General features: G+C 48.5%; 1 protein-coding gene across 1 annotated transcript in view; it reads left to right on the top strand.

Annotated features, from left to right (window-relative positions):
• The first annotated feature begins 414 nt into the window (after positions 1–414).
• Positions 415–27011, top strand: part of LOC143272878 (receptor-type tyrosine-protein phosphatase H-like) — a 28407-nt gene continuing 1810 nt past the window's right edge. Inside the window, exons 1-16 of the mRNA XM_076569602.1 lie at positions 415–642; positions 1378–1411; positions 2622–2891; positions 5221–5496; positions 10211–10486; positions 12671–12937; positions 14404–14703; positions 15269–15535; positions 18832–18913; positions 19033–19077; positions 21755–21845; positions 23082–23172; positions 24146–24222; positions 24338–24472; positions 25816–25938; positions 26073–26233. Coding sequence (XP_076425717.1) covers positions 592–642; positions 1378–1411; positions 2622–2891; positions 5221–5496; positions 10211–10486; positions 12671–12937; positions 14404–14703; positions 15269–15535; positions 18832–18913; positions 19033–19077; positions 21755–21845; positions 23082–23172; positions 24146–24222; positions 24338–24472; positions 25816–25938; positions 26073–26233 — 2546 coding nt within the window. The 5' untranslated portion in view covers positions 415–591. The remainder of the gene's footprint in view (positions 643–1377; positions 1412–2621; positions 2892–5220; positions 5497–10210; positions 10487–12670; positions 12938–14403; positions 14704–15268; positions 15536–18831; positions 18914–19032; positions 19078–21754; positions 21846–23081; positions 23173–24145; positions 24223–24337; positions 24473–25815; positions 25939–26072; positions 26234–27011) is intronic.

The raw sequence follows: 27011 nt of genomic DNA, 5'->3' as shown, positions 1-27011 counted from the left end.
TGTGTGTGTGTGTGTGTGTGTGTGTTTAAGACAGTATCTGATTCTGTAACCCTGACTGGTTTGTAATTTACAGTAATCCTGCCTCAGTTTCCCCTCTCAAGTGCTGGGATTACAGGTGTGAGTCACCACACCTGGCTTTGGGCTGGCTGTGATGTGCCCCATCCACTAAGAGAGGACAGTCAGACGGACATTCGGACATTCGGCTCTACCTAATCTGCATGGTGCATTCACACACAGTGGAAAGTGACCTCTGCTTGCCTACGGGGTCTGAAGGCCACTGAGTAGGGAAGAAGCTTTTGTGGTACAAAATGGGGTGAGTGGAGCCCCGAGGGTTCCAGACAGGACCATAGAGAAGATGTGGAGGATGTCTGTGTGGGGATTTGAGAGGAAAGGAAGGGGGTGGGGTGGGGGACAGGGCAGGGCCGTGCCGGGCTCTCAAGCTCAGAGCTTCTACTTCCTCCTCCGCCCATTCCAGTGCTAGCCTCTGGCCTCACCAATGGGCTGGCAAAAGAAAAAATTCTTGAGTTTAAAGTCCAGCAGGTAAAGTTCCAGACCTAGGACTCCTGTGTTCCTTATGAAGCATCAAGACACATGGCCAGAGCTGGGGGGAACCTCGGGGTCTGGGGGACTTTGGTGCTACTGGTAAGTTCTCTCCTGCTCAGGCCTGAGCTGGGGTCCAAGGGAGGGAGGGGTAGAAAGTGGCTGGAATGTACACCCCCAGAGGTGTGGAGGAAGGTTCCTCAGCCAGGGCCTTGAGGGAGCAGGGGGTGGTCACTACCTGGAGAAGGAAGGATGCTCTGAGTTTGGAGGACTATAGACAATCTTACTACAGCGGAGTCTGGATGCTGTAGTGTCGGGTGTGAGAGTGAACATACATGGAGCCGCTCACACACACAGCCCAGCCCTCCTCCCCCAGACCCAGAAGCCCAGAGCCTGCCCTGCCTCCCACACCCTAACTCTCTTCCCACAAACCCACGGCGTCCAGCCTCTGCCCCCCCCCAACTCTACCCACAGTCTGTCTTCAGAGTCCACTTTTATTTTCCTCCTGTTGTCCTCCAGGGCCACCCTCCCTCCCCCAAGGCCTCTGGTTATATTTTTCAGAAAGTGAAAGTCCTCATGTTATCTCTTGCCTGTATCCGGGAACCAAGGTTGGTTCCCGACTCCCTGGAGTTCCACCTCTGCCATGGGTGACCGGTCTTCCTAGCCAACAGAGCGCCAGTGTCGGGACGACCTTTATCACACCCACATTCCTCTCCTTGGTCAAGGTTGGAGGAAAGGTTGGGGACAGAGATCAGGAGAGTCTCAACCAGCCAGGCCAGCCCCACCTCCCTGATCTCCCCTAGCTCAGCTAATTTCTTCTTACCTGGATTCCTCTAGGGTCTGTCCGGTTGCACCGTGGTCAGGGCGGCTGGTGAGTAAAACCCCACGTTTAATCATTGTCCTTGCCGGGAGAGGAGACCCCAGTTCCTCTGAGTCTGAGGGCCCATGGTGGGCTGAGGGCAAGGGAAGATTCTCAACTTGGATGTGGGGAGGTGGTACACAGCGGTGGGAGGGAGCCTGATGAATGATCCATGCTTTTCTAACTTGAAAGCCTCACTCATATGGTGTTATCCATTGAAGCAGGTGGCTAGGTCACTGAAGACAGTGACTTCCTCTCTCCCAGCAGCCCTGGACTACCATTTGCTTTCCTCGGTGGGGTCTCATGAGTACACCCTCCATATATGGATGTGTAGGGCATTCATCTTGGGTAGGCTTTATACCTACGACCACAGCTGTTGGGAGTTCATGTGTACTACAGCTATGTCGGACCCCAAGACAAGCGTTTCACACCCCTCCTCCCCATCTTCCCGTTCTTACATTCCTTTCACCCCCTTCCCATGATGTTCTCTGAGCCTTGGGGAGGACGACAGGTGTGTCTTAAACATCTCAACCATACATGAGTCCCTGGGTTAACCATGTCATTACAGAGAGCAGCGTCTTTGAACAAGGCTGAGGAGCCATGAAGGTCCCTGGTACAAGACCATGCACTAGTCCTTTCTTGGTGCCTGGAGCATGTATAAACCCTGGCTCATTCTTAACCAATTAATTTAATTTTCAAGACACGGTATCTCTGTGTAGCCCAGGCTGTCCTGGAACTCACTCTGTAGACCAGGCTAGCCTGGAACTAACTAATTGCCTCCCACGTGCAGGGATTGAAGGCATATGCCACCATACCCAGTCGATTTATTTATTTATTCGTGTGTGTGTGTGTGTGTGTGTGTGTGTGTGTGTGTGTGTGTGTGTGATGGTGGTGGTGGTGGTAGTGGTGCTCAGAGCATGTTGTCAGTGTCTTCCTGTGTGGCTCAGTACTTTTATTTATTATTTATCATTTACTTTATAATATATCTAAATTTATTTATTGCTATCACATATATGTGTTTGTGCGTGCGTGCTTAACTGCGAATATGACTCCATATCCTCAGCTTAGAGTTAACTAGGAAGCCCAGACTGTCTTTGAACCTAGGAAGTCCTCCTGTCTCAGTCTCCCAAGGGATGGCATTGTAGGCACAAACCACATAGGTTTCACAGATTAGGGAAATGTGGGGCAAATGATTGATTGTTCCTTCTGCCCTTATTTTCAGATCCAAGCCCAGTGAGAAACCTGAGGGTGGAGGCTCAGGACAACAGCTCCATCAGCCTGACATGGGACGTCCCTGAGGGCTCCTCCCCCTCCCAGAACCTCACCTACTGGGCCCAGTGCACTGAAGATGGTGGCCAGAGTGTGACCCGGAACACAGCAGACACCCGAGTCACTGTGGATGGACTGCGTCTTGCCTCTTCATATGAGTGTTCTGTGTGGTTGGAAAGAGATGGAGTCAGCAGCTCCAAGGTGAATCTCAGTCACTCCACAGGTGAGAGCGGACACTCTTGTCTTCATTCTCCTTAACCAGAAGTGGTAGAAAGTGGTTGAGACGTGACAAGAGAAATCTGCAGGCATCATGCCCCAGAGGGAATAAAGTGGAAGCCAAGTATGGATGATTCCCTTTTTTATCAGCCATGTCAGAAATGAGCAAGACATGGGTCAAATGGGTGTTCATGGGATGTTTCCAGTTGTCCAACAGGACCTAAATAGTCTCCTTTTTCTGCCCTTTTCATGTGTGTGTATGTGTGTGTGTGTGTGTGTGTGTGTCTGTGCAGCAAGCCAGGAAGCATCATTTCTCCATGGTTTCTGCCTCAGTTTCTGCTACCAGGTTCTTGCCTTGGCATCCCTCAGTGATGGGCTGTAAAGGATGAGTGGAACTAAATCCTTTGCTCCCCAAGTTGCTTTTGGTCATACTGTTTAATCACAGCAACACAAACTCTATCTAGAGTTGGGTGGTGGTGGCACATGCCTTGAGTCCTAGTACTCAAGATGCAGAGGCTGTTGGATCTCTGAGTTCTAGGCCAGCCTGGTATACAAAACCAATTCTAGGACAGCCTGGGCTACACAGTGGTACCCGAAAAAAATTAATAATGATAAAAATTAAAGAAACCCTATCTAAGACAATACTCCACAGGGTATAACTTATGATGCTCATGTACTCACGGGAGTGGAGCCATCCACTGAGCCTTGACCAACCCACCAGGACCACCACCCTGAGGAAAACTGACTCTCCTTCCTCTAGAGGCAAACTGCCTATGGTCAGCTCTTCAGGTAGCGGGTGGAACATCAGTGTTCTGTCCACTGCTATCTGGAATGTTGGCTGTCCTGGTCTCGTTCAGGATTTGTGCAAGCAATCTGTGCCGCTGTGAGTTCATGAGTGTGCAACGGTCCTGTCCTGTCCAGAAGGCACCTCTGCCTCTCATCATCCTCCTGCCCTCCTCCTCTGTCATGTTCCCTGAGTTTGGGGGATATTTTTTGTACCTTTAATTATTTATTTGTGTGTGTGTATGTTTTTTTTTTGTGTGTGTGTATGGTTATTACATCATTCATGTGTAAGAGTGGATCATGTGTGTGCACACTCCTGTGTGTGAGTGTTTGTTCAGAGCCAGGAGTCAGCCTTAGATGTGGTTCCTCGGAATCACCGACCTTGATTTTGAGACAGAGTCTCTTACTCAGACATGAACTCACCACTTAGACCAGATCCTCTCTTCCCACATTGGCTTCCACAGTGTTGGGGTGACAGGTGTGAGCTATTCTGTCATGTTTTCACCGGGTTCTGGGATAGGACTCAGGTCCTCATGATTGTATGGCAAGTACTTCATTAGATGAGCAACTTCCCCAGGCCCTTGTTCATGTTTGAGATAGCATGTCCTATGTTTCCAGAGTGGCTTGGAACTCAGTATGTTGTCCAGACTGGTTTGATTTGATGGGGCTTGTCACATAGTAGATTGGGAAGGCATGGCCCTCATCACAGACAGCATTTGGAAAGTGCTGGTCTAGATCTTGATATTAGTATGATTGACATGTGGGTAGCACCAGCATTTCCCTACGGCTGATTGGGGATGCTTTATTTCTCACCTACGGAAAGAGCATCCGTGTGCTCAAGCAGTTCTGGTTACCTATATGCAAACTTCAAGAACTACTGGTCTAGGCCAGCACAGTGATACCCAGGTGTGATGCTAGCACTGAGGAGATAGAGATAGATACTAGCATCTGAAGGTGAAGGTTATCCTTGGCTACATAGAGAGTATGAAGGCAATTGGGACCTTGTGAGACTGTACTGGCTAGTTTTGTCAACTTGACATAAGAGAACGTCACCTGGGAAGAGGGAAGTTTAACTGAGAAAATGCCTTCGTTGCATTGCCCTGTGAGGCTTTTTCTTGATGACTGATTGATGTGGGAGTGTTCTGCCCACGGTGGGTGGTACCATTCCCTACACAGGTGGTCTTGGGGTGTATATGAAAGCCAGCTGAGCATTTATGGAGAGCAAGCTAGTCAGCAGCATTTCTCCATGGCCTCTGCTTCAGTTCCTGCCTCCAGGTTCCTGCCTGGAGTTCCTGCCCTGACTACACTTCATAACAGACTGTAACGTGCAAGATGAACTAAACCTTTCCACTCCTAGTTGCTCTGAGTCATGGTGCTTTTCTACAACAGTAGAAACCCCAGCAGGACAGAAACCCTGTTTGAGGACCAGACCTAGTTCATCTCCCCAACAAAATATTGAGAGCATTTAGAAAACTTTTAAAGCAGAGTGCCCACTGGCTGCTTCCTTTGCCCTGTCCTGATGCTGACCTGTATCTTTTTTGTTAATTTCTCAGCTCCAAACCCAGTGAGAAACCTGAGGGTGGAAGCTCAAAACAGCAGCTCCATCAGCCTGACCTGGGACATCCCTGAGAACTCCTGCTCCTCCTCCTCCCAGAACCTCAACTACTCGGCCCAGTGCACTGCAGATGGTGGCCAGAGTGAGACCTGGAACACAACAGACACCAGTGTCACTGTGGGTGGACTGTGTTCTGCCTCTTCATATGAGTGTTCTGTGTGGGTGGAAAGAGATGGAGTCAGCAGCTCCATGGTTACTCTCAATCAATCCACAGGTGAGAGCGGACACTCTTGTCTTCTTTCTCCTTAACCAGAAGTGGTAAAAAGTGGTTGAGACGTGACAAGAGAAATCTGCAGGCGTCATGCCCCAGAGGGAATAAAGTGGACGCCAAGTATGGATGATTCCCTTTTTTATCAGCCACGTCAGAAATGAGCAAGACATGGGTCAAATGGGTGTTCAGGGGACGTTTCCAGTTGTCCAACACGACCTAAATAGTCTCCTTTTTCTGCACTTTTCCATTTTCGTGTGTGTGTGTGTGTGTGTGTGTGTGTGTATGTATGTATGTATGTTTGTAGCTTGCATGTGTATGTGTGTGCTTAGTATGTGAAGGTGAGTAATTGTGTGTGAAGTTCCATGTTGTGGTCAAGAACCATCAACTCGTCAGCTCCATTCATTCTAACCTGGACAGACTATCGAGGACTATGGGGGTCCAGCCCCTGGATAGTCCCCTCCCAGGGTCCGCAGAAGGCTCTATCAATCAGCTGAGGATCTATTCTTTAGGGTCGGTAAATCAGTCTACGCACGCAGAGTTCTTTGGTCCATTGGCTTTAATTCCTCTGGCATAACATCCTTTATACACAGCTTTAGTTCTGTTCTCATGTCTAGCTCCTTTCTTGCCTGATTTCTCTCTATATTTTTCTACTGTCCCCTCTAGGTTCTATCTTAATTCTTTCATCTAGTTCTGTCCCCTCTAGGTTCTCATCTATCTAGTTCTTTCCCCTATCAGCTCCTCTCCCGTCTCCTTCTCTCTCATCTGGCTCTTCCTCATCTTGTTCTTCCCCATCTGGCTCTTCCTCATCTTCCATCTCGTTCCTCTAGTCCTCTCTTTTAGCTCTTCAATCTAGTTCTTCCCCATCTCAGTTCGTTCCTCTCAAGTTCTTACCCATCTAGTTCTTCCATTCTCTTCTCTCTTCTCTGTCCTCCCCTGCCCTGGGAGTTCTGGTATATATACACTTACAAGCAGTATTTCCTTAGCAGTGCAAAGCCAGGCTTCCAGGGTCAAATGGAGGGGTGATAAGAATAGGCTTAATTGACACATCCGCCAGGCCTTCTCAAACAGGTAACCTGGATGCTTAAGTCTGTTCTTAGAGAGTACAGAGGTATCTCTGATAAGGTACTTTCCTCCATCCGGTGATGGACCTGGCCGGATGCTACCAATAATGATAATTACAGGGAGACTTGAACTGGGAGTTCTGGCTGAGCATAGCTGTTAGCACAGAAGGTTATCTAAATATTCCTAGAAGTGGTTAGGTAAGTAGTTAGAGGGCTATAAAGTTAGTAAGGCTGTAAGAAAGGAGGGGTCTGAGCTAAATTGTGTAAAGCTATTACTTAATGTCTACCTGACCTAGGCGGTGTCCCCTTGTGGAATTTACCTTAAGTCAGGAGACTCGCCTGTGGGTTGTTATCATTGTTAGTCCACCTGGGACTAACAATGGGCGCCCACCTGGGTGGTGTTTCCTGTAGTCCTTGAAAGTGGCCAAGGGAGATATCTGATTCCAGAGAAAGCCTTTCCCTGAGGCTGTTCTCCAAATTACCTGGAATGTGTATGTCCAGAGAGTGCTCAGTCTACACTGTTAGTCCATCTTAGGGAAAGTCAATTGGGAAAGCTATGAAGGCACACATGATTTTCATAACAGAATACAGCTGATATATAACAAGCCAAGTAACACCAAAACCTCCTTGGGATTTGGCTTCCTCTGGAGGAATTCCATGATCCCTCCAGGTAGTGACTTTGCCATAACCAGCTGAGTTCTTATGATATATTCCTGCGGCCCGCAAAAACAGACTTCTTGTCTAGACTCTTCTTTTCTCTCAGACAGGGACTCCTGATAGAACTCTGACTGTGTTAGACTTCACTATGGTAGGCCATGCTGGCCTTGAATTCACAGAGATCAACCTTACTCTGCCTCTGAGTTCTGGGATTAACAGAAGAAGCCACCACTCCCAGCCCATTTTATTTATTCATTATTTGATTTGATTTGATATGTGTTTGTTTATTGTATGTGTGGATGAGTATGTGGAGGTCATAGGAGCATTTGGTGGGAGTAAATACTCTCCTCCAATATGTGGGTCCCAGAGATTGAACTCAAGTAATCAGACTTGGTGGCAATCACCTTTATCTGCTGATCCATATTGGCGGCCCCTTAGTTTGAATATCAAGATGTCTGTTTTTACACTAAGCGCAGTCCTTCTCGTGGACTCATTTTCCTTCACCATGCCCACCTACTGGCCCTCCTGTCACAGAGAGTTTTCCTTTACTTTTCCGTCACATCTATATGATTTTATGTAAGTATATAAATGTCTAGGAACATGAAATGAGAGAATATATACAGTATTTGTCTTTCAGAGACTGGTTAATATACTTAAATGTTTTTCTTTCAAAACAGAGTTTCTCTGTGAATCTTTGTCTGTCCTGGAACTCACTCTGTAGACCAGGCTAGCCTCAAACTCATTGAGATCCTCTGGCCCCTGCCTCCCAAATGCTGGGATTAAAGGCGTGTGGCACCATGCCTGGATAATTTACTTAAAATTTAATAAGAAATTATTTTAAGTGTATGGTTATTTTCCTGCACATATGTCTGTGCACCGTGTGTGTGTGTGTGTGTGTGTGTGTGTGTGTGTGTGTGTGTGTGTGTTTGTGTCTGTGCAGCAAGCCAGGAAGCATCATTTCTCCATGGTTTCTGCCTCAGTTTCTGCTTCCAGGTTCTTGCCTTGGCATCTCTCAGTGATGCGCTGTAAAGGATGAGTGGAACTAAATCCTTTGCTCCCCAAGTTGTTTTTGGTCATACTGTTTAATCAGGGCAACATAAACTCTATCTAGGGTTGGATGATGGTGGTAACGCCTTTGTTCCGAGTACTCAAGAGGCAGAGGCTGGCTGGGCTCTGAGTTCTAGGCCAGCCTGGTGTACAGAGCCAACTCTAGCACAGCCAGGGCTATACAGTGGTACCCCAAAAAATTAATAATAATAAAAATTAAAGAAACCCTATCTAAGATCATACTCCACAGGGTATAACTTATGATGCTCATGTACTCATGAGAGTGGAGCCATCCACTGAGGCTTGACCAACCTACCAGGACCACCACCCTGAGGAAAACTGACTCTCCTTCCTCTAGAGGCAAACTGCCTATGGTTAGCTCTTCAGGTAGCGGGTGGAACATCAGTGTTCCCTCCACTGCTATCTGGACTGTTGGCTGTCCTGGTCTCATTCAGGATTTGTGCAAGCAATCTCCGCCGCTGTCAGTTCATGAGTGTGCAACAGTCATGTCCTGTCCAGAAGGCACCTCTGTTCTCTCATCATCCTCGAGCCCTCCTCCTCTGTCATGTTCCCTGAGTTTGGGGGTTATTTTTTGTAACTTTATTTATTTATTTGTGTGTCGTGTGTGTGTGTGTGTGTGTGTGTGTGTGTGTGTGTGTGTGTAGGGTTTTTACATCATTCATGTGTAACAGTGGATCATGTGTGTGCACACTCCTGTGTGTGAGTGTTTGTTCAGAGCCAGGAGCCAGCCTTAGATGTGGTTCCTCAGAGTCACTGACCTTGATTTGGAGACAGAGACTCTTACTCAGACATGCACTCACCACTTGGACCAGATCCTCTCTTCCCACATTGGCTTCCACAGTGTTGGGGTGACAGGTTTGAGATATCCTGTCATGTTTTCACAGGGTTCTGGGATTGAACTCAGCTCCTGGTGTTTGTATCGCAAGTACTTGATCAGATGAGCAACTTCCCCAGGCCCTTGTTCACGTTTGAGATAGCATGTCCCTATGTTTCCCAGACTGGCTTGGAACTCAATATGTTGTCCAGGCTGGTTTGAATTTGATGGTGCTTGTCACATAGGAGATTGGGAAGGCATGGCCCTCATCACAGACAGCACTTGGAAAGGTGGTCTAGATCTTGATATTCAGTATGATGGACATGTTGGTAGCACCAGCATTTCCCTATAGCTGATTGGGGATGCTTTATTTCTAACCTGAGATAGAACATCCATGTGCTCAAGAAGTTCTGGTTCCCTATATGCAAACTTCAAGAACTACTGGTCTAGGCCAGCACAGTGATACCCAGGTGTGATGCTAGCACTGAGGAGATAGAGATAGATACTAGGATCTGAAGGTGAAGGTTATCCTTGGCTACATAGAGAGTATGAAGGCAACTGGGACCTTGTGAGACTGTACTGGCTAGTTTTGTCAACTTGACATAAGAGAACGTCACCTGGGAAGAGGGAAGTTTAACGGAGAAAATGCCTTCGTTGCATTGCCCTGTGAGGCTTTTTCTTGATGACTGATTGATGTGGGAGTGTTCTGCCCACGGTGGGTGGTACCATTCCCTACACAGGTGGTCTTGGGGTGTATATGAAAGCAAGCTGAGCATTTATGGAGAGCAAGCTAGTCAGCAGCATTTCTCCATGGCCTCTGCTTCAGTTCCTGCCTCCAGGTTCCTGCCTGGAGTTCCTGCCCTGACTACACTTCATAACAGACTGTAACGTGCAAGATGAACTAAACCTTTCCACTCCTAGTTGCTCTGAGTCATGGTGCTTTTCTACAACAGTAGAAACCCCAGCAGGACAGAAACCCTGTTTGAGGACCAGACCTAGTTCATCTCCCCAACAAAATATTGAGAGCATCTAGAAAACTTTTAAAGCAGAGTGCCCACTGGCTGCTTCCTTTGCCCTGTCCTGATGCTGACCGGTATCTTTTTTGTTAATTTCTCAGCTCCAAACCCAGTGAGAAACCTGAGGGTGGAAGCTCAAAACAGCAGCTCCATCAGCCTGACCTGGGACGTCCCTGAGAACTCCTGCTCCTCCTCCTCCCAGAACCTCAACTACTCGGCCCAGTGCACTGCAGATGGTGGCCAGAGTGAGACCTGGAACACAACAGACACCAGTGTCACTGTGGGTGGACTGTGTTCTGCCTCTTCATATGAGTGTTCTGTGTGGGTGGAAAGAGATGGAGTCAGCAGCTCCATGGTTACTCTCAATCAATCCACAGGTGAGAGCGGACACTCTTGTCTTCTTTCTCCTTAACCAGAAGTGGTAAAAAGTGGTTGAGACGTGACAAGAGAAATCTGCAGGCGTCATGCCCTAGAGGGAATAAAGTGGAAGCCAAGTATGGACGATTCCCTTTTTTATCAGCCACATCAGAAATGAGCAGGACATGGGTCAAATGGTCTTCAGGGGACGTTTCCAGTTGTCCAACACGACCTAAATAGTCTCCTTTTTCTGCACTTTTCCATTTTCCTGTGTGTGTGTGTGTGTGTGTGTGCGTGTGCGTGTGCGTGTGCGTGTGTATGTATGTATGTATGTATGTATGTATGTATGTAGCTTGCATGTGTACGAGTGTGCTTCGTAGGTGAAGGTCAGTAGTTGTGTGTGAAGGTCCATGGTTGTGGTCAAGAACCATCAACTCGTCAGCTCCATTCATTCTAACCTGGACAGACTTCTTGTCTAGACTCTTCTTTTCTCTCAGACAGGGACTCCTGATAGAACTCGGACTGTGTTAGACTTCACTATGGTAGACCATGCTGGCCTTGAATTCACAGAGATCAACCTTACTCTGCCTCTGAGTGCTGAGATTTAACAGAAGATGCCACCACTCCCAGCCCATTTTATTTATTCATTATTTGATTTGATTTGATATGTGTTTGTTTATTGTATGTGTGCATGAGTATGTGGAGGTCATAGGAGCATTTGGTGGGAGTAAATACTCTCCTCCAATATGTGGGTCCCAGAGATTGAACTCAAGTAATCAGACTTGGTGGCAATCACCTTTATCTGCTGATCCATATGGGCGGCCCCTTATTTTGAATATCAAGATGTCTGTTTTTACACTAAGCGCAGCCCTTCTCGTGGACTCATTTTCCTCCCCCATGCCCACCTACTGACCCTCCTGTCACAGAGAGTTTTCCTTTACTTTTCCGTTACATCTATAGTCTCCTTTTTCTGCCCTTTTCCATTTTCCTGTGTGTGTGTGTGTGTGTGTGTGTGTGTGTTTGTGTGTGTGTTATGTATGTAGCTTGCATGTGTATGTGTGTGTTTGGTATGTGAAGGTGAATAGGTGTGTGTTTAGGTTCACTCACTACTATGTTATTTGTATGAGTGTTTTGCTTGCATGTATATATATACGTAATGATGTGTGCCTGGCACCCATGCTGTTAGAAGTCCTAGAAAAGACAGTGTGGGTGTTGGGAACTGAACCTCTGTCCTCTGCAAGAGCAGCGACTGCTCTTAATCACTGAGCCATCCTGCCAGCCTCTATTTGTTTATTTCAACTTTTCTTTTTTTTTTTTTCGAGACAGGGTTTCTCTGTAGCTTTGGTGGCTGTCCTGGATCCTGCTCTGTAGACCAGGCTGGCCTCAAACTCACAGAGATCTGCCTGCCTCTGCCTCCGGAGTACTGGGATCAAAGGCGTGCACCACCGCTGCCTGGCCAATTCCAATTTTTCTTTATTCTTCAGAATTTACTCTATGTATACAACGAAATAGTCATCTTGTACATCCCTGATATCATATGGTGCTGAGGTTGCCTGAGCAAGGACCTGAACAAGATCAAGTTAGCCAAAATGCTGACATGGAAGGGGATAGATTATCTCTAGGCCCCACCCCTAACCTAAGAGCTATGGACAGGCTCTGACCTCAGCCTAATCAAAGCTTTAAGAGCACTGTGTTAACCAGGCATGGTGGGTGTACATCCGTGATGCTGGCACTTGGAAGTTGAGAAGTAGGGTCAGAACCTCAAGGTTATTTTCAACTTCTTCATGCAGTTGAAAGACCAGCCTGAGCTTCCCAGAACTCGAAAAACAAAACAAATCAAAGCTGGGCTGTGGTGGCGCACGCCTTTAATCCCAGCACTCGGGAGGCAGAGCCAGGAGGATCTCTGTTAGTTCAAGGCCAGCCTGGGCTACAGAGTGAGTTCCAGGAAGGGCGCAAAGCTATACAGAGAAACACTGTCTCGAAAAACAAAAACAAGCAAACAAAACAAACCAACCAAACAAACAAAAAACCCCAAGAAATGAGAAGAGAAATCTGAGATGTGCTGGGCTAGAGTAAGACACCTCAACCTGGTTGAACAAGGGGTTGATGGAGAGCTGGCAATCTGAGGGCCTGAAATACCCGCTGACTGCCTCTCTTTGTTTGGGATCCCTGCTCAGCTTGAATTATTCTTAATTGTCTTTCAGCTCCTAACCCAGTAATAAACCTGTTTTGTGTGAGTCAAACTAATAATTCCATCACATGGAGCTGGGAGCCCCCCCAGGACCCAGACCTTCAGGGTTACACCTACAGTGTGCGGTGTACCGGAGAGCATGACAAAAACGAGACCCGAAGCATTACAAACACCAGCATCACATTTGAGGAACTTGAGGCTGGGACCTTGTACAACTTCTCTGTGTGGGCCCAAAAGAATGGAATCTCAAGCTCTCCGGAGACCCTGTCCAACTCCACAGGTGAGAGACTAAGAGCTGGGCAAGAGGGCCCCTCCTTTGAGTCTGGGACCCCACTCTTTGTTTATTTGTGTGTGGCTGTGGGTAGGTTGGGTGTGCAGAGGTCAGAGGACACCTTGCAAGAGTCAGTTCTCTCCTTCCATCTTGCGAATCCTAGAGATCAAACCCTAGTTGACAGCCCTATGCATGCTCGTTTGTGGAGACAGGGTCTTAGGTGGCCCAGTGTGGACTTCAGCTCCTGATCCTCCTGCCTCCATCTCCCAGGTGCAGGGATCACCCAGTGTCTAGCTTATTTATTAAATGCTAATTTTTTTTTCAAGACAGGATTTCTTTGTGTAGCCCTGACTGTCCTAGAACTCACTCTGTAGATCAGGCTGGCCCCAAACTCAGAGATCTTCCTGCCTCTGCCTCCTGAGAGAGAGAGATAGATAGATAGATAGATAGATAGATAGATAGATAGATAGATAGAGAGAGAGAGAGATACTCCAGGCCTGGTTTTTGAAACCTCAAAGTCCACCCGCATTGATACACCTCCTCCACTGAGGCCACACTCCCTCATCTTTCCCAAACAGTCTGTGAACTGATGCCTAAACATTCAAATATCTGAACCTATGGGGGCCATTTTCATTCAAAGCGCTACACTGATGTTACCATAGTTTAAATGTATACCTCCTATTCCTAGAGATTGCCATTCTTCAACCAGCAGGAATTTCAAAACTAGGGGTTCTGGGTTTTTTTTGGGAGGGGAGGGGTGGGTAGGCTCTCTGGAGTCAGGAAGGCTCAGGTCCACTCCTCAGAAGCCAACAGCATCACCAGCAGTTGCTTCTGTGGAAATAGACATGTGAAGGATGATGTCTTGTCGCAGCCTACACATGGTGGGTACCACTCATGAGGAGAGCCCAAATCACTCCAGAGACTCGGTTCACTGCTGACGGATGAATGCTTTAATCCTTAGTCTCCAAGGCTGAGAATACTAAAGTTAGTAGCTCCCTCTAACCACTTGCTGTGCTGAAGAGTAAGGAAGGATCTTGTCCTTGGGTGGATGTGGGACAGGCAATTAGAAAAGGTCAGACTTCACGGGGCCAGAGAGGTAACTGGACCACAAATCCCATCATGCCACGGGGCCAGGACTTCCTATATTGAGATATGGAGGTTCCAAGGCCTCAAGGGAATTGTAGTTTGAGGTGACTTAAGTGATGAAGGAGACCCAGAGCTATACATATGGACAGAGAGAACTCAGATGATCCTGGTCCCCACCATGTTTCTAGGTTCTTTCGTTGGGCTCCGTCTTTTCTCACTGGAATCACTGATGACCACAAACTCCCTATGTGGCTCAGGTTAGCCTTGAACTCATGGCAATCTCCTACCTGAGCCTCCCACGTACTAGGATTACAGGTGTTAATGAAGATGATTGGCTGGGAAGGGGGAAACTCTGGGTCCACAACCCTTAGGGCTCTGCTCACTTTCAGCTCCCAATGAGGTGACAGATCTACAGAATAAAAGCCATACCAACAGCTCTGTGACCTTGATATGGAGTGCTCCCGGGGACCGCTATTCTCACAACTACACCTACTGGGTTCAGTGGGCCAGTGAAGAAGAGCCCCAGGGAAAGAAAGATACCCCAGGATCTGGAGCCAATTTCAAGGACAGTACCAATGAGTCTTGGTATGAGGTCAAGAGTCTCAGGCCTGGCACTTTGTACAACTTCAGCGTGTGGGCAGAGAGGAGCCATGTGTCCAGCTCCATACAGCACCTCCAGGCACCCACAGGTGAGATGCCCTCACTCTCTTTGTACCTGGTGGAATGGGCTTAGGTCGGCTTCATGGGCAAGAAGGGAACAGAAATGTTGGAGAGATGGCCCAATGGTTAAGAGCACTTACTGCACTTACAGAGTTCAATACCCAGCACTTATGTGCAGTGGTTCACAAACACCTTTGACTTAAGTGGAGGAGACCCAATGCCCTTTTCTGGCCTCAGTGGGCACCTCTACACACACACACACACACACACACACACACACACACACACACACACACACACATTCCCTACACAGACTATGACACACACCCATAACAGAAATATTTCTAAAGGGAAAAAATGTGAGTGGACTACAAATTCCATAATGCCATGAGGTTGAGACTATACAGTGATACAGAGTACAAGGCATTGTGGGAGTTGTAGTCTGGGAGGACTTTAGTCTTTTGAGGATCAGAGAAGATGAGGTGTTTGAGTTTGGAGGGGAAGAGATGGGCTAGCTCTCATAGAGTTGGGCGTGCAAAACCAGCCACGTTTGGCGGGTGGCTCATCCTGATTCCTCTCGTTTTCTTTACTCAGCCCCAGATCCTGTCAACAGCATCTCCTGTGTCAGCACCTCTGGGGGCTACGGGGTCATCCTGACCTGGTCCTGCCCATCTGACGGTTATGAGACCTTTGAGGTGGAGGTGGGCAGGCAATGGATCTCCCGGAACGGATCTTTCTGTGATAAAGGCGTGTCTGTGTCAGACCTTGGACCGGCTCAGTCCTACATGGCCACCATCACGACTGTCTCGAATGGACTGAGGGCCCCGTCCATCTCTGTGACCTGTTACACAGAAAGCGCAGGTGAGTAGGGTCCCAGGGACAAACCTTCACATCTTGCCATGAAGGGAAGACATGGGCTTTTGTTGTCGTTTTTATTGTTTTTTTGTTTTGTTTGTTTTGTTTTGGTCTGTCTGCCTTTTGTTTTCTTCTCGTTCTCTGTCTCTCTCTTTCTCTCTGAGTGTGTACCTGTGTGTAGGTTCATGTGCACATGTGTGTATGCACGTGGCCAGAGGACAATCTTGAGTGTTGTTCATGTATATCTACATTAAAATTTTTTATAAACTTGTGTGTGTGTAGGTCAGAAAACAGATTGCAAGAGTCAATTATTTCCTCCTGCCATGTGGGTCACGGGGATCTAACTCAACTCTTTTGGCCTGGTGGCAAGTGCCTTGACCCCTGATTCATCTCACAGCTCCATATATGTCTTTCATTGACTTGGAACTGACCCAGCAGGGCCGTGCGGGTTGGGCAGCAAGCCTCAGGGATCCGCATGTCTCTGCCGCCCTGTAGACATGTGCCAGCACGCCTGGTGTGTTCTGAGATCTAACTCGGGGCTCATGCTTGTAATGCAAGCACTCTACTGACTGAAATGACTCCCTAGCCCTCCTGGTTTTCTTAAAACAGCATTCTTGGGATAAAATCCATTGGACATACAATTCACTCACTTGAAGTCATCAAATGATTTGATGTTAGTTGGTGTATTTCCAACACCATTGCATCTTTAACTACTATTTATTTGAGAACAATTTTTCTTTAAGGAAAAAAACCCCTTATTTTTATCACTATGGATGCTTTCCTTTCACCTATGACTATGTACCACTTACATGCAGTACTGCCAGAGGCCAGAAGAGGGCATCAGATTCCCTGGGGCTGGTGTTACAAACAGTTGTAAGCTGCCGTGGGGCGCTGGGAGTCGAACCCAGATCCTCTAGAAGAGCAGCCAGTGCTTTTAACCCGGACCCACCTCTCTCCAGCTTCATTGTATAGTTTTTATCTCAGTATATTTTTATCTCTAATCTTCTTTTAAAAGTTTTATTACATTTATTTATTTGTCTGTGGGCCTCTCTCCAGCTTCATTGTATAGTTTTTATCTCAGTAGATTTTTATCTCTAATCTTCTTTTAAAAGTTTTATTTCGCCGGGCGGTGGTGGCGCACGCCTTTAATCCCAGCACTTGGGAGGCAGAGCCAGGCGGATCTCTGTGAGTTCGAGGCCAGCCTGGGCTACCAAGTGAGCTCCAGGAAAGGCGCAAAGCTACGCAGAGAAACCCTGTCTCGAAAAACCAAAAAAAAAAAAAAAAAAAAAAAAGTTTTATTACATTTATTTATTTGTCTGTGGGGGTGGGGCACACACACAGGCCACTAGGCTTGTACGGAAGTCAAGGACAACTCTCTAGGGGCAGATGTTTCCCTAGACCATAAGGGTCCTGTCTCCAGACTTGGCAGCAAGCTCCTTTACCTCCTGAGCAATCACGCTGGCCTTACCATGATCTTATTGGATGTATGTTTCCCTCTAGGAACCTGGCCTCTAGTAATACTAGGCAACCATCCCAGAGGTACAGTGGAAGTGGATGCAGTGTTAGATGTATGCTTCTCGGCCTTGCCTTGCCCGGTTCCGTTGCTTAGGGGGGTATCTCTCTTAGCAAACCAGCATCCTGGAGAGGACAAGGTCCGGTCATATCTGAAGGACCAAGTTGGTGAGGGACACAAGTCCTCATAAAGGATGTGTGTTCCTCCTGGAGTCTGTTGACCATCAGCTCTATACAGCCAGGACTGCTGGGCAGCTGCAGCCTCCAGCTTCCAAAGCTGATGGAGATGGGTCTCCTCCAGGACTGGGTATCTAAGGACAGATCCTAGGAGAGCTGGGCTCATCAGAGCTTGGGAACAAGCAAGGTCTTGAGTCTACCCAGTATCGTCAGAGCTCCATTGCCAAGCACCCGGGCAAGCAAATCTCTGAGAAAACCAAATCCCTATCCTAGGGAGAACAGATGCCATGAGGATGAGGGAGTGTTGTAGAATCACCTGGGAAGGCTAGTCCATGGGCACAGCTTTGGGAGGGGGGTTGTCTTGATTACCAGGAAGTCCCGCCCACGGTGGGTGGCACCAATCTCTGTGTAGGGAATTCTGGATCGCATAGGAATGCAAATAATAAGCTGAGCATTGGCATGAGTTGATTCAACGTTTTCCATTCTGGACTGTGAATGTGATATGACTAGCTACTTCAAGGTCATGCTTCCTATACTTCCCCACAGGGATGCACTGTAAACCGCAATGGTGAACCAGATAAGTCCTTTGTCTTTTAAATTGTGTGGTGATATATTCTGTATCAAATAAAGCTTGCCTGAGGATCAGAGGACAGAGCCAGTCACTTGATTCAACATAGAGAGCAGGCAGTGGTGGCACACACCTTTAATCCTAGCACTCAGGAGGCAGAGATCAATCTGGATAGGCAGAGATCTGTCTGGATCTGTGTGAGTTGGATCTGTGTGAGTGCAAAGCCACCCTGGACTACATGAGATTGATTCAGTCTAGGAGAGAAACAGAGCCAGGCAGTGGTGGCACACACCTTTAATCCCAGCACTTGAGATCTCATGCCTTTGCTTGGGAAGCACACCGGCCTTTAATCCCAGCATGGAAGGAAGGCAGCGATGGCTGGGCGGAGAAAGGTATCTAAGGCACTAGGGACAGGAACTGAAGGCTTTTCAGCCTGAGGAGGCCTAGAGGTGAGACGTGGCAGTGGCCTGTTCCTCTGTCTCTCTGGTCTTTCAGCATTTACCCCAATATCTGGTTCTGTTTTTTCTTTAATTAAAAACCTATTTAAGATTCAAGCTACAAGTTGCCTTTTGCTGTTGTTGTTCCAGACACCATTTCTCTGTGTAGCCCTGGCTGTCCTGGAACTCTCTCTGTAGACCAGACTGGCTTAGAACTCTTGAACTCAGAATTGCCTGCCTCTGCCTCTCGAGTGCTGGGATTAAGACATGGGTCACCATGCCCAGCTGAGAGTACATACTGCTTTTGGAAAGAAACTGAGTTTGGTGCTCATTTCTCCACGGAACTCCACCTCCAGGGTATCTGATGTCCTCTTCTGGTCTCTAAAGTACCTGTTCTCTCTCTCTCTCTCTCTCTCTCTCTCTCTCTCTCTCTCTCTCTCTCTCTCTCTCTCTCTCTCACACACACACACACACACACACACTAATATCGTCATTGTCACCACCATCATCTCCATCATCATCATCATCATCTTCATCCTCCTCCTCATCATCATCATTATCACCATCATCATCATCCTCCTCCTCTCTCCCTCCCCTTTTCACTGCAGGGGTCATTGTGGGAGCCATCATCGGCATCCTCCTACTTTTCATCCTGGTGGGCTTGCTGATTTTCTTCCTGAAGAGAAGGAGGTGAGACTCGGAACAGAACTGGTGGGCATTTGGCTAGTGGGAGCCCAGAAGGGAAGATGAGAATCCCTGGTCTTGAGCTCAGGCTGGAGATTTACATTTCGGTGTCTTTCTTCCAGAAGAAAGAAGAGCCAGCAGAAGGACACGCCCAAGGATCTGGTGTTCAGGTGAACAGGGTGTGTGTGTGTGTGTGTGTGTGTGTGTGCGCGTGTGTGTGTGTGTGTGTGTGTGTGTGTGTGTGTGTGTGTGACATCCGAGGCTATCACTGTCAGGTAAGGGGAGGAGAGTCTGCTGCTCACTGGATAGGTCAGAGGGCAGAACCAAGCCTCAGAAGGGATTGTGACCCCTGCAATGGGCCACTGCTCATTCACGGAGACACAGCCTAGGGTCCATTCTCTTCTTTGTTTTCTTTAAAATTTTTATTATTCTTTGAGAGTGTCATTCATATATGCAATGTGATTTGATCATATTCAGCTTAATTTCCAATTTTATTTACTTTATGTGCATGAGTGTTTTGCATGCAGGTTTGTCTGTTTACTCCACTCAGCCTTGGTGCCTGAGGAGGCCAGAAGAGGGCATCAGATCCCATTAGGACAAGACTTACAGATGGCTGTGAGCAGCCATGTGTGTGTGTGTGTGTGTGGGGGGGTGCTGGGGATTGAACTCGGGTCCTCTGGAAGACCAGCCAGTGCTCTTAACCACAGAGCCATCTCTTCAGCCCCCATCCTAACTGTTTTACATTTATTATTTGTGTCCACATACTACACAGTGCATGTGAGGAGGGAGGGAGTTGGTTCTCCCTTTCAACATGTGGGTCTCGGAGATCAAACTCAACTTGTGTTCTAGCACTAGGAAGGGCTGAAAAGCAAGATAATATAGACCATGCTCTATGTGTGGAGACAAATAAAGCAAGAAGAGAGCAGAGGGAGGTCAAGGAACACTCTAGACAGGGCATTAAAACTGGAGGAGGGGGCTGGGTGTGGTGGCCACGTCTTGAATCTTAGCACTTTGGAGGCAGAAGCAGGCAGATCTCTGAATTTGAATCCAGCCTGGTCTACAGGCAAGATCTAGGACAGCCAGGGCTATACAGAGAAACCCTGTCTCGAAAAACCAACCAACCAACCAACCAACGAACCAACCAACCAACCAAACAAACAAACAAACAACCAAACAAACAAAACTACTAGAGGAGAGGTGAAGCCAATTAAGAAGAGCAAAGATCTGAAGGAAGTCATTTGGAACAGGATTTGGAAGTTCTAGGGTGTCCTGTGACGTACCAGGAAGATGGGAAAGAAATGCCTGCTTCCCAGCAGGGGTAACACTGAAAGCTCAAAGGACTCCAAGAAGCGCCGCGTGATGAGTAAGTGAGTTGATCAGGGATTACTTACAGAGCATTGGGTGCTTTTAGAAGGCTGCCTCCCCGCAGTCACCATCACACCTGCATATACCGCCAAGCGCCTACAGGTCTAGAAGCAGGAAGGATGCAAACCCAGGCCTCGAGCGCCACCGTGCGTGCAAACAGCAGAAGCGACTACAGGCTGCTGTAAAGAAAGGTACCACAGAACCAGACCCAGAGAGTCTGTGCCTCCAGGCTCCTGCGAGGGATTCCTGCAGGCTCAGAAAACTCCGTCAGACTACGGAAAGGATAAATTTTGCTCTATGGACGCCTCATATAAAGGACAGATAAATGGCTGCAAGGTGGAGTTACTCTGGCTAGGACCGAGACCAGTCTCTGTACACGGGGCAAGGGAAGTGCAAGGACGCTGAGGTAGCGGTGTTTGGGTGCTTAGGGAACACTGTATCTCTGAGATTGGCTGCTGTGAACCCAGGGAACTGTGTTAGGGAGCAAAGCCAGAGAGGTGGCAGGCGGGGCTCCGTCAGGTGGAGTCTTGCAGGAGAAAGCAAGCATGTCAGTGTACATCCTTGAGGGGAGTTTGGAGAGGGTTTTTCTGTTTTAAGATTTTATTTCATTTTAATTTTTTTTTCAAGACAGCGTTTCTCTGTGTAAGCTTTGCGCCTGTCCTGGAACCCACTCTGTAGACCAGGCTGGCCTCGAACTCACAGAGATCCACCTGGCTCTGCCTGCCGAGTGCTGGGATTAAAGGCACCACCGCCCGGCTTCATTTTAATTTTTTTACATGTAAGAGTGCTTTGCCTGAATGTGTATATGTGCACTATATGTATGCAGTACCTGCAGAGGACAGAAGAGGGCACTGGATCCCCCAGAACTGGAGTCGCAGATGGTTGTGAGTCATTATGTGGGTGCTGGGAATCAATGCCAGGTCCTCCGGAAGAGCGGCCAGTGCTTGCAACCACTGAGCCATTTCACCAGCCCCATTCTTCCCCCTTCTAAAGGCTGAATAACACTCCACTGTATGGTGAGACCACATGGTTTATCCATGTGCTCACTGATGGACGCTAATATTGCTTGCACCTTTGTACCACTGTGAGCCACACTGCTGTGAACGGTGGTGAGACAATGACCTTTGGGATTCTCCCTTTTCTGGTGGATTTGCTCAGTAGTGGTATTGCTGGACCAAGATCATTGTAACTCACTATGTAGACCAGGCTAGCCTCGAACTCACAGAGATCTGCCTGCCTCTGTCTCCCAAATGCACGAGGCTTCATTTACTTTGTTATTTCCTGGAGTATATGCGATGCATGGATGTAAGAAGACAACCCAAGGGCATCAGTTCTCTTTCCAACACGTGGCTACCAAGGATGGAACTCAAGCAACCCGGCTTTGTCTTAGGACCCTCTACCTGCTGAGACAGCTTGCCAGCCTCAAGGTGCTTAAAGTCTCCTTTTTTTTTTTTTTTTTTTTTACCCTTCTTCCCACCACAGCTTCCCCGGGGATATCCTAGCCAAAGACTTTGCTGACTACGTCCGAGAAAATGAGAAGGACAGCAACTATGGATTTGCCAAGGAGTATCAGGTGGGTGAGAAATGAGGCATTGGAGCTGGCGCCCACATACCCTGGCTTCCGACGCCCTTCTGGGTTGAGCTTAAACAATGAGCCATCTCTCCAGCCCTTAACTTTTTTGGATTTATTTGTTTTTGTTACGTGCATGGGTGTTGTGCCTACATGTATGTATGTATGGGTACCGTGTATAGGCAGTGCCTACAGAGGCCAGAAGAGGGCCCTGGATCCTCTGCAACTAAGTTACAGGTGATTGTGAGTGCTGGGAATTGAACCAGGGTCCTTTGGAAGATCAGCCAGTTCTCTTAACCATTGAGCCATCTCTCCAGTTTCCTCTTTTCTTCTTCTTATACCATTTGGGACTTTCTTAGGCATCAAACTTGGTCCTCAGGGTTGATTGCAAGCACCTTTACCTAATGAGTCATCTTGCTGGCCCATATACTCTATTTAAATTACATTCATCTCCGTATCTTCCTCTCTTGTCCTGTCTCCCTCTCTCACTCATGTTGATATCTTTCCTTTCCAAAGTCCTTCTCTTTCTATTCCCCAACCATGGTGTGCATGTGTGTGTGTGCATACATGCACATGAGTGCACGAGTGCGCACCCGCACATGCCTGCACACCAATGACTTTAATTAGGGTTGTTTTCAGATGGAAATATCTCTTCCTTCTCCAGCAACCAGCTGCCTGCAGATCTTCTATAAACCCCACCTCCTTTTTGAGACAGGGTCTCATGTATTCCAGGCTGGCCTGGAACATGCTATATAGAGAGCCAGAGATGACCTTGAACTTATGATCCTCCTCCCTGACCTCTTAAGTGCTGGAATCACAGGTGTGCTCCACAGAACCTGGTTTATGCAATGTTGGGGATCGAACCCAGGGCCTTGTGCATGCTAGGCAAGCACTCTACCAACCGAGCCACTTCCCCAGCCCACCTCTTTTAATCATACAGAAACTGTCAAGCGTGTTTCCTTCCAACTCTCTGAAACCCTAAAACAAGGATGGATACCTGGTTAAGCACAGGACTTCCTGGCACATTACCCAGGGCCTCTGTCTGAGGAAGCCCGTCTTCCCCTGACTCCTCACAAGCACCCCCAAGGTGGATGGTCATCCACCTCCAGTGTTTGTGAGTGCCGCAGAGTCCCAAGACTCAATGGACCAGCAGAAGAGGGCAGGTGGGGTGGGGTGGCCGCTGGAGGAAGACAAAGAAAATCCAACACCTTGAACCTCTTCTGTCCTCTGCGCCTCTAGCAATTGGCTCTGGAGCGCAAAGGCCAGTCTCAGATGACAGCATCGGCTCTAGAGAACATATCCAAGAACCGCTACAGGAATGTGCTGCCCTGTGAGTCTCTGGGGTTCGTCACCCTCATCCGCCTCCCCATGGAGTCTGCCAGAACCCCATTCCTGTAAACCCCATTCCTGTGCTTTCCCCCCATCTCCTCTCTTTCTCTCTGGTGTGCGTGTGTGTGTGTGTGTGTGTGTGTGTGTGTGTGTGTGTGCATGCGCGCAGGTGTGTAAGTGTGTTTTGTATATGGGTGCCCATGGAGACCAGAAGGTCTGGATCTTCTGGAGCTGTCTATAGGAGGGTGTGCACCCCTCAACATGGGCATTGGGAACTGAACTCAGGTCCTCTGCAAGAGCAGCCAATGCTCTTATCCATGGAAACACCTCTCCAGCACCATGGCTGATTTGTTTGTTTGTTTACATTTTCATTTGTTTATGGTGGTGGAGGTGTAACGTGCGTGCCACTGCCAGTTGTGGAGGTCATGAACAGCCTGCAGGAGGTGGTTCTCCCCTTCCAGCATGTGGGTCCTGGCATCAAACTCAGTTCATCAGGTTTGGTGGCTAGTGCCTTTTCACCTGCTGACCTATCTTCCTGGGCCAATTTTTTTTTTTTTTTGAAACAGGGTCCCAGTAGCTCAGGCTGACTTCAAACTCACTATGTAGCCAAAGATGATCTTGAACCTCCCACCTCTGCCTCCCAAGTGCTCGGATTACAGGCACCTGGTTTTATACGGCACTGGGGGTCCAACCCAGAGCTGCTTGGATGCTAGGCGAGCACTCTGCCTAGCAGCTGAGCCACATAGCCAGGCCTACCTTGCTTTTGGAAACAGCGAGCTAAGGTGTCCTCCTGTGTGGGCCTCCTCAGTGCTTGGATTACAAGCACGCGCTCCCACGTGCGTGAGCTTTTTGACATAAGTTCTCGGTCTGGAACTGGGGTCACATCCGTGCCGCCAGCCCTTCACCAGCTCAGCTGCCTCCCCAACCCCCCTCGCAGCCCCCTTCTCATCGCGGATACTGCTGTGCTCTCCTAGATGACTCCTCTCGGGTGCCCCTGAAACCCCTGCATGAGGAACCGGGCTCCGACTACATCAACGCCAGCTTCATACCGGTAAGGTGGCCGCGGTGGCGGTGGGGGCACTCCGTGACCCTGGAGAGATGAAGAGCGGAAGCGGGTGGTGGTCATCTGATGACCTCCCTGTGACATGCCCGCTTTCCTCAACTAGGGTCTCTGGAGCCCCAAGGAATTCATTGCAACCCAGGGTCCCCTGCCTCACACCGTGGGTGATTTCTGGCGTCTGGTGTGGGAACAGCAGAGCCACACCCTGGTCATGCTGACCAACTGCATGGAGTCTGGACGGGTGAGAAGAGATTTCTGTCCTGGTGCTAACCCCTGAGCACCAACCCCTGGACACTGGCTTGGTGCGGTCCCTTCTACACACGTCTGCATTTCTCCAGTATAACTCCAACCATCTTCAACATGGACCCATCCTGTCCACCTTCATAATGTCCACAGATGTGTGCGTGTGTGTGTGTGTGTGTGTGTGTGTGTGTGTGTGTGTGTGTGTGTTGTACTGGTCCATGTTTTGCTGCTGTGGGTGAATTCCACAGACTGGATATTTTATAGAGAACAAAGGTTCATGTGTCTTATGCTTCTCGAGGGTGGGAAGTTCAAGACCTTGATGCTGGCATCTGGGGAGGGTCCTCTTCCTGCACCATGACAAGTTAGAGAGTACCACGTGGGGAGGCACAGCCAGCCAGAGTGCCAGCTCAGCTCTCTTCCTCATGGTACACAACCGTTAATATCATCTTGAGGGCCCTACCCTTAGATGACTTCATCTCATCCTAATATCTTCGCGTAGACCCCATCTCTAGATACTATTCACCTATGAATTTGGGAATGAGGCTATCAGTTCTCAAGTTTTTTTTGGGGGGGGGCACACTCAAACTACATCAAGGTTCCACAGACCTTGGGGTTAAGGAGTCCTCTTGGCTGGTGTGAATCTATTAGATAGAGCACTTCTGGGTCCTACCTTGTTGCCAGGGCAACAAGCATATCTTCACCTTGATTAGAAGAACCATATGAAGAGGCTGGTACTTGCTTAATATGCATGAGGCCCTAGGTTCAATCCCCAGCACTGTATAAACCCATGAGGTGGCACAAACCTATAATCCCAGCATTCTGGAAGATGGAGGCAGGAGGACCAGAAGTCAAGGTCATCTTTAACTTCAAATCAAGCTCAAGATGGTCCTCTCAGGGGGGGAAAAAGCAATATGCAAAAGGTGTCTTGTTCTCAGGGTTGGGGAGATAGCTGAATGGATAAAGGATTTACCACATAAGCAAGGGGCCAGAGCTTGGATCCCCAGAACCTACATAAATGCCAGGTGAGCAGGGTGACTCGCTTGTAATTCTAGCCCTCGGGAGGCAGAGAAAGGGAGTCTCTGGACCAGGCTGGCCAGCCAGACTAGTCATAGTGGGCAAGCTCCGTGTTCAGCGAGAGCCCCTGCCTCAGTGTAGAGTAATTGAGGAAGACTTGAGACAATGGCCTCAGGCATCCACATCCATATGCACACGCAGGCATATTCACTCCCCACAGTAGTGTACACACACACACACACACACACACACACACACACACACGCACACGCACACGCACACGCACACCCTGCTCTCTTTTCTCACTGTCCCGGTCTCCCTGTACAGGTGAAGTGTGAGCATTACTGGCCTCTGGATGCTCGGCCCTGCATGCACGGGCAGCTGCAGGTGACAGTGGTTAATGAAGATGTGAAGGAGAACTGGACAGTGAGGGATCTTCAGCTCTTCCACGTGAGTCCCTCCAACCCCACCAAGAACTCCCCAAGAAGGCTCCCGGCTGTGTGTCTCCCAGAGGATCCCCCATGAGGCACAGAAACTTCTGGAGTCTCTACACTCCCCCCTCCTCAGCCTTCATCTCCTTTCAGGTGGGAGAAAAGCAGACGCTCTCTGTGCGCCAATTCCACTACCTGGCCTGGCCAGATCATGGAGTCCCTTACTCGCCAGAGCCCTTGCTGGATTTCCAAAAGGTTTTTCGGCAGTGGGTGGACCAGACCATGGACGGAGGACCTCCCATTGTGCATTGCAGGTGAGCAACACCCTGGAAGTCTCCCCAGGGACTCAGAATCCATCACAGACATGCACACGCACACATAATTAACAGTAAAATAAAATCTTTAGAAAGCAATTAGGGGCCATCATGGTGGAATACACCTGTAATCCCAGCACGTGGGGGAGGCAGTGGCAGGTGGATCTCTTAAGTTCTAGGCCAGCCTGGTCTACAGGGTGAACTCCAGGAGATAGCCAGAGCTACACAGAGAAGCTCTGTTTTGAAAAACCCAAATCAAAACCAAACCAACAAAACAACAACAACAAACCCCAAAGTCAATACGTTTAGGGGTTCTTCCTATGAATTTCAGTGCCAGACCTGTTATTAGATGCACGGCCTGGGACACGTGACTTTCCCCTCCCTCAGCTTTCATGTTACCACCTGTAAAATGGGTGTGCTGATACACCCTATGGTCAACGGATGGAGAGAACGCCAGTCACTGTCCTCATGGCCTCACAGTCCCCACTGAAACTGTGACTTGATGGGTGTCACACTTTCTGGGTGCTCCAAAACCTGTGGTGATACATTGTGTAAACTTGCCTGAGGATCAGAGGACGGAGCCAGCCACTAGATGAGACATAGAAGTGAGGCAGTGGTGGAACACACCTTTAATCCTAGCACTCGGGAGGCAGAGATTGATCTGGATCTTTGTGAGTTCTAGGCTACACTGGGCTACATGAGATTGATCCAGTATAGGAGAGAAACAGAGACAGGCAGTGGTGGCACACAGCTTTAATCCCAGCACTTGAGATCTCAT

Source organism: Peromyscus maniculatus, chromosome 1 (assembly GCF_049852395.1).
Source record: "Peromyscus maniculatus bairdii isolate BWxNUB_F1_BW_parent chromosome 1, HU_Pman_BW_mat_3.1, whole genome shotgun sequence".
NCBI lineage: Eukaryota > Metazoa > Chordata > Mammalia > Rodentia > Cricetidae > Peromyscus > Peromyscus maniculatus.
Note: the sequence above shows the minus strand (reverse complement) of the source record. Positions and strands in the feature narration are given on the sequence as shown.